The following is a 7,520-nucleotide window of genomic DNA, read 5'->3' as shown; positions in this document are numbered from 1 at the left end:
TAAATTTTTTAATGTAAATTACAATAAATGCTGGGACGGGAGGGAGCATCAGGGCATAATTGAAGTTGTAACTGGACAATGGAGTGGAGTGCCAACCGGAGTCTAGGAGGGAATGTGTACTGCCATTTTAGATAGTTATATTTCACTTCAACAGTTGCAATGAATTTGACGCGCTCTTCTTAAATAAACCATGCCGTGGAAAGCTTAACATGTATTGCGAATTTCATTATTCGTTTTGTTGGATCATATTGTTGGAAGGAGATTCTCTTATTCCCGCGGATTTCGCGTAAGTGTCTCTGCTTACGGGCCCGTCCAACCCCCTTTTGGCCCTTCATACAGCAGTATGTTGAATTCAGAATGATGACGAAATTTGATCTTGTTGTTTGAGTGGAGCCGCATGCAGGGCAAGACCCAAGCTAGGATGGTGGCTACTTACATACATACATACATACATAGCAGAAAATTAAAACATTGCTATTCCTATTGATATTCACTGTTGTTCGATATCATCCGAATGTTCACTCCGTGACCCCCGGCCCAATTTTCCGATCAGAAGTCTGAATTCATTCTAATGAGTCGTTCTATAAGTGCTTTCAAAAAAATCATAGGACTCTACGACCAGTATCATTAATTGACTGAAATTTTAACTAATCGCAGAACAACCTAGACATTTTCAGTTCATGATCGTCAAAGTTTTAATCTATGCTGACGACATTAAACTTTTTTTGGAAATAAAAGATGCCAAAGACATCATCATCAAAGAGGAAATAGAGATATTCCATACTTGGTGTCAAAAAACCCTGCTACAATTATAAAAAAAAAAATGTAACTCAATTACCAGAGGAAAACAAATCCTACCCAATATAACAATCACTTTAGGAAACCAGAACATAGAAAAGTGTGATAGAGTCTGGGATCTAGGTGTTATTTTGGACTCAAAACTTACTTTCACCGATCATTATAACACAATTATTAACAGAGCTAACAACATGCTTGGTTTCATAAAACGTTTCTGCTATATTCTTATGTAGTTAAGGTCGATATTATAATATTGCGAAAGTTAGGTTGGACTGTTTTTCCTCTGCAATCTTACACAGCTCGGTGTATGCTCATAAATATCCAAACATTAAAAGAGCGTCGTAAATTTGCTATGATTTCTTTCGTAAACGATATCGTATCACATCGCACCGATTCAAAAGAACTATTGTCATCCTTAAATTTATATACACCATCTAGGCATTTACGAAAAATAAATATATTTGCTACAAATCGTCATCGTACAAATTATGCCAAATTTGGACCCTTGAACCAAATGATGGATACATATAAAAAGCACTGCGATAACATTGACTTTACAATGACAAAACCAAATTAAAGCAATATTTTAAATAATCGCATAACTTCAGCTAGAAGTAATGTGTTGGGGGATTTAGGTTCGTTGGTTGAGCTGAATACTCCGTTTGTCTTTCCGTGCTCCAAATATACACCTTGTAAGCCACCTCATGTACCTTAGATCCTACGTTGTGTGTTTTTTTCAGAATCGTACTATTTGTCCTTCCAATTCCGATCCTTTTCCGAATATCCTAGGTATCCTTTTGCTCCTCTTGTTTCCTTTCCTTCCACAAATGCAATAGAACTGAACCAATTCCACTTCCAAACACTTTATTTAGGGACCAAAGTTTAATACACTTTATTTGTACGGGTTTGTAAAGCGCGCGCGTATATATTTTTTTTTTGCCTTTATTTGTTCGCTATCGGTTGGCTAACTAAATTCACTGTTTCGTTATCTGTCTATCATACCTATGAATTCATGTACTGTCTCTTCGTGTTCTATTCGTATTGAGTGTTCATTTAGGTACTAATAGTGTAAGTATTTAGTGAGTGTCTTCTATATGTGGTGAATGTATAACAGTTCTGTATCAACCAGTGTTGTAAATTCAATTTTAAATAATTCAATTATTGCTTAATACTAAAACATCCAACATTTCCGCCCTCCTTGAAACTAAGTTTCAACATACCTGAACAAGCCTAGCTTATGTTAGATAACGTTCAAAATCTTAAGCTTAATCTCTATTCGATGAATTCAATTAATATCGGCAGAATCCTCGGTGGGTAACGGGCAGATGCGGTTTGCTGGACGCCTGTAGGTTCCTTTAGACGTCTTGATCGTCACCACTCGTATAACTCCGTCTGCGCCAGGGTGAACCTCGGTTATCCTCGCTAGGGGCCATTGAAGTGGTGGTAAGTTGTCCTCCCGAAGAATCACGATGCTACCTACACGGATGGTGCTTGGTAGACGGTTCTTACTTGCTTCCTGAAGTCCAGTGAGGTACTCTTGACTCCAACGCTGCCAGTATCGTTGGAACATCTGCTGCCGTTGCTGATAGTGGGCTAAGCGGTTAGTGGGTATGGCTGTAAGATCGAGATCGGGGAGGGCTTTCATAGAAGTCCCGATCAAAAAATGGGCTGGTGTTAGGGAATCGAGGTCTCTAGGGTCGTCTGATAATGGGGCTAGAGGTCTAGAGTTAAGGGCGGCCGATATTTGTACGAGCAGGGTGCAGAAGTTTTCATGACTCAATTGGTTCGTACCGACTTCCTTTTTCAGGCAACTTTTGGCGGAGCGTACTGCTGCCTCCCACAATCCACCGAAATTGGGGGCACGGGGTGGAATTAAATGCCAGGATATTTCTGCTGTGACTTTTCAGATCCAATAGCTTCTTGGGCAGCTTTGCTGTTGAGGCTCTTGTACAGCTCGTACAATTCGTGTTTAGAGCCTTGGAAATTTTTAGCATTATCTGAATGAATCTACGATGGAAGTCCATGGTGCCCAATGAATCGGCGAAGTGCAGATAAGAATCCAGCAGTTGATAGGTCCATGACTAGTTCCAGGTCTATCGCTTTGGTCGTAAAGCATATGAAAACTGCAATGTAACATTTCGGTGGGGCTGCTCGACGGTTCGATGAGTAGGCGAGTGAAGACATGTGATTTTGGTAATACCGCTGGATGCATTGTCGCATAGTTCTCCAGCGAGTGTCGTAGTCGTCCGCCAACTCTGATAATGCCACCTTTGTCTAGGAAAGGGCATAAAAGCTTTAACGGCGATTTATGTGGAACTTGATAGTGCCTTTTCAAGGAGTTGATTTCTTCCAAGAAACATTCTTCTTTAACCAGCCGCACGAGGGCCATTTTTGCAGAGTTTATCTCATGGACACTCAAAAATAACGAAGTGTTTCTTTGGGTGGATTTTCGGCAGTTGGCAGCAAACCGTAAGCATAATGCGACTATTCTGACTAACGGAAGAAAAGAAGATCGAAGAGTGAAGAAGATGTTGGGCTCTTTCGAGGCAACGGTTGCTTGAACGACGACTCGGGGTTCCAGATCTACTTCTTCAGATACGGATCCAGGACATTCCGTCAGCCATTCTTTCGGCGCCAGCTTCAACCATGACGGTCCGTGCTTCCAACGATCACTTTCCAAGAAATCCTCAATGGCCATTCCACGTGAAACCAGATCTGCGGGATTCTCCTTACCGGATACATGTAGCCATGGGTGTCCATAGGTGGTTGTTTGTATAGTCGAAACACGGTTTGCTATGAAGGTTTTCCACGAATTTGGCGGAGCTTTCAACCAATGCAGAACAACAGTTGAGTCCGACCAGAAAAAAGCCTGCATTCTATTTAGTGCGAGGGCCCCAATAACTGTCTGATATAAATGCGCAGCTTCTCTAGCTGCGCATAGTTCTAATCTCGGGATCGTCAATCGTTTTAAGGGAGCGACCCGAGATTTCGAGGACAAAAGCTCAATGCGTACGTTGCCCTGTTGATCCATGGAACGCACATATAAGCAGGCTCCATACGCAAGATCGGAGGCGTCAGCGAAACAGTGGAGCTGTACGTCGACGTAGTCTGGGATGAAGGAGAACCTGGGTATGCTGAATTCTGCTAATTTGAACAGTCGGCGATGGAAATCCGTCCACTTTTGCTGTAGTTGTGGTGGTACTGGGGAATCCCATCCTGTTTGCAGTAGCGCCAGCTCTAGCATAATTATTTTTGCAGTCACCACTAAGGGAGAGATCAATCCTAGGGGATCGAATAGTTTGGCTATTGCAGATAATATGCGCCTTCTGGTCCATTCTCCTTCTTCCTCTCCAACATTATATAAGAACCTAAGCTTGTCCGCTTTCGGTTCCCAAGTAATCCCTAGCGTTTTAACCTTTTCATCGGGATTCAACTCAAAGGTTATTGTAAGATCAGTACCCAACTGGTCCTCAGAAATACCGGATAAGACTTCAGGCTGATTCGAGCACCATTTCCGGATTGGAAATCCTCCTTTGGCCATCAACGATGTCAAATTTTTTCTAAGCTCGATGGTTTCGACGACATTTGTGGATCCTCTAATATAGTCGTCGACGTAAAAATCCTTTTGTAGCGTTAGGCGAGCTTTAGTACCTTCAACTCCTTCATCTTCAGCCAGCTGTTGTAGTGCCCGGGTTGCCAGAAAAGATGACGGTGTAAGCCCATACGTTATGGTCAGCAACTCGTAAACATCTATGGGATCATCCTTCGTGAAGCGAAAAAATATCCGTAGACGAAGAGTGTCATTAGCGTCCTGAAGTACCTGCCGATACATTTTTTCCACATCTCCCACAAGCGCCACTTCATGCTTGCGGAAGCGTATCAGGAGATTTAGCAGATTATCCTGAATTACAGGTCCCTTCAGAAGAACATCGTTGAGGGAGTATCCGCTGTCTGTACGTGCCGATGCGTCAAATACGACGCGCACTTTTGTAGTTGTGCTTGATTCTTTTATCACCGCGTGGTGCGGCAAATAAAACACCTTCCGTTGACCTACTCCGTTGGCCTCTGCCTGCAGTTCCGTTGTCGTTAGCCTTCGCATGTGCCGCATGTCCACGTACTCTTTCATGAAAGCGTGGTATGGTTCCTTAATATCCGGGTGCCGTTCCAACCGATTCTCCAATTTCTTGTACCTGTCCAACGCCGTTGCTCGTGATTCTCCCAACATCCGGTCCCAGCTATTTTGTTTTGGCAGCTGCACGATATACCGGCCATCTTCTGCTCTGGAATGCGTACTCTTGAAATGCTCCTCGCAGTCTTGTTCCTCCTTTGACCATGCAGGTCGGTCGTCGCAGCTTTCTACTCTCCAGAACTTCTCCAATAGATCTTCGATTCTCTCGATAGGGGTGACTGCCGTGCAACATCGAACTGACTGTTTCTGCTGTAGACTTTCATCACGTCCGGATACAATCCACCCGAATACCGAATCCACGAGTATTGGCAGCTTTGGACCCAACACCATTCTTTTCACCTCTCTATCGCGTAGGAAACTGAAGAAATGTTCCGCTCCTAGTAGCAAATCAAAGCGGCCGCTTATGTTGAATTGTGGATCCGCCATCTGCAGTTCATGAGGAATATTCCAATGCTTGATAGGAATCGTAACCGAAGGAAGTTCAGATGTCACTCGCTGCAAAACCAGGAAATCCAATTCAATAGAGAAATCGATGACTCTGGACTTAACCGTTGTATTCACTGCATGTCTTGCCGTCGATTCCGATTGTCCAACTCCTGTTATGGGAACGCATATTGCTCGACGTTTAAGCTTCAGCATTTGGCAAAGTCGTTCGCTCATCACATTGACCTGCTATCCATTATCCAACAACGCTCGGGTTAGCTGTGTACCACCATTTTGATCCCGTATCGCCACGACCACTGTTGAAAGGAACACCTTGGAACTCAAAATTTCCTTTTTCGTTCCAACGCTATATGATCCGACTGCGACTCCTTCGGCTGCTTCGATTTGTTCTTCTTCCGCTGTTTCTGCTGCAACGTGAGTCCTAGCTGCGTCGCTTTTGGCATTGCTGCCTCCTCCATTACCAGGTTGAAACCCCGGATGTATCAAAGTGTTGTGCTTCTTCCCACATGTCTTGCAGCTAAACCTTGACGAGCAGTCACGAACCCAGTGACCCGTTTTGAAGCAGTTGCTGCATAGCCGTTTTCCGTTGACAAAGTCCAACTTTTCTTTTAGTCCAAAACCCTGGAATTTTGCGCACCGTACCAAATAATGCAATTCACCACAACATTGGCAGGTTGGATCACTTTTTCCGCCCTCCGTAGACGTGTGTACAGTCACGCGCTCTCGTTTAGCCGCCGCCTTGGGATGAGCAGAGCCGTGATTGATGGTGTTGGATAACACAGCTTCCAAAACCCTCGTTCTTTTCTCCAGAAAGTCCACCAATACCGCGAACGTAGGTTCCCGTAACCATGCAGCGTGATCCTCCCATAGCTGCAGAGTATGCGCATCCAGCTTTGAACACATCTAATGGATGATCATCGATCCCCAGTGCTCCGTCTTTTCGCCCAGCTGCTTCAAAATCTTCAGCCGTTGATCGAACTCGTCCACCAGTCCATGTATTCGCCCAGCCGACTCCTTCTCGATCCTTGGGAATTCCATCAATGCCTGAAGATGGCACTTCTTCAGCAAATATTCATTCGAGTACCGCTTGGTGATGGTGTCCCATGCTATTATGTAGTTTCCGTTTGTGATCATTAGAGACTCGATCAGTTTAGCTGCCTCCCCTTTCAGTGCAGACTTCAAATAATGAAATTTTTGCACGTCTCTGAGTTCATTTGAGTCGTGAATCAGCGACACGAACGTAGATTTGAAAGACAGCCAGCCCTTGTAATCCCCGTCAAACTCTGGTAATGAAATTTGTGGAAGCCGAACCCCTGTGTGCACACCCAATGAAGCATAATTCCGACCAAGAGTATTATCCAAATTTGCTGCTGGTGTAGAAGGTTCTAATTTACTCAAAAAAGCAGCCCGAATCGCATAATATTGCTCTTCGAAGTCGACGTATGCTTTGCTAGTCTCCGCCTCTACTTCGCCTTTCGCATCTAGCTCAGATATTTCGTCCTGCAAATCGTTAAAATCCTCCCAAGATGCCTCTAACTTGTCCAACCTGGATTGAACATGCCCTTGTTTACTTTCCGGATCATATGCATCCAAAAATTGCTTATGCCGATCCAAAGCAGCAAAAATGCGCTCGCGCTTCTTAAGCTTTTCCTTAAGTTTTGTAGCCATACCCACACTATCAGATAAGTAACGTTTCACAAGCAAAGGTCCGGAAAAGATAGACAAAAAAGACCCAGGAAGTACCGCTGATAGGACTATAAAGTCAATGGACAGTCACTCACCTGTGACCTGTCGAATACAGGCCTTGCATAAATTTCAAATGCGCCAGCTATTAGCCCTCCGCAACCATATACGGTCCTTTGCTTCGTTACTTTCCAATGATAACCGTTGCAAAATTTTCAAAGGATGATCGCTACCCGTGAAGAAGGAAATCCAATGCCGTTTCCGTCGAGTCAATCAATGAAATGGAAAAAATATCTTACGCAGCACCACCAAACCAGAATAAAAAATGTTGGACAGCTACTAACCTGTAGCCTGTCAACAATAGGCCTTGATTTTAATTTATATTCTCGCCTCACGCTTCCCAAAA

At 43.9% G+C, this 7,520-nt stretch overlaps 1 protein-coding gene across 1 annotated transcript; it reads right to left on the bottom strand.

Annotated features, from left to right (window-relative positions):
- Positions 1–2,791: 2,791 nt before the first annotated feature.
- Positions 2,792–5,647, bottom strand: LOC135715620 (uncharacterized). The gene has a single exon (XM_065238804.1). The coding sequence runs from the start codon at positions 5,645–5,647 to the stop codon at positions 2,792–2,794; it is 2,856 nt and encodes a 951-aa protein (XP_065094876.1).
- Between the last annotated feature and the right edge of the window lie 1,873 nt (positions 5,648–7,520).

The sequence above is a fragment of the Ochlerotatus camptorhynchus genome, unplaced genomic scaffold, assembly GCF_037179485.1.
Source record: "Ochlerotatus camptorhynchus isolate MF236.1 unplaced genomic scaffold, CSIRO-AGI_Acam_v1.1 ptg000967l, whole genome shotgun sequence".
Lineage (NCBI taxonomy): Eukaryota > Metazoa > Arthropoda > Insecta > Diptera > Culicidae > Ochlerotatus > Ochlerotatus camptorhynchus.
This window is presented reverse-complemented; position numbering and strand designations above follow the sequence as displayed.

Excerpts from the sequence above, each read along its gene's own strand:
- LOC135715620 (XM_065238804.1), bottom strand. The coding sequence starts at position 5,647 with ATGAGCGAACGACTTTGCCAAATGCTGAAGCTTAAACGTCGAGCAATA.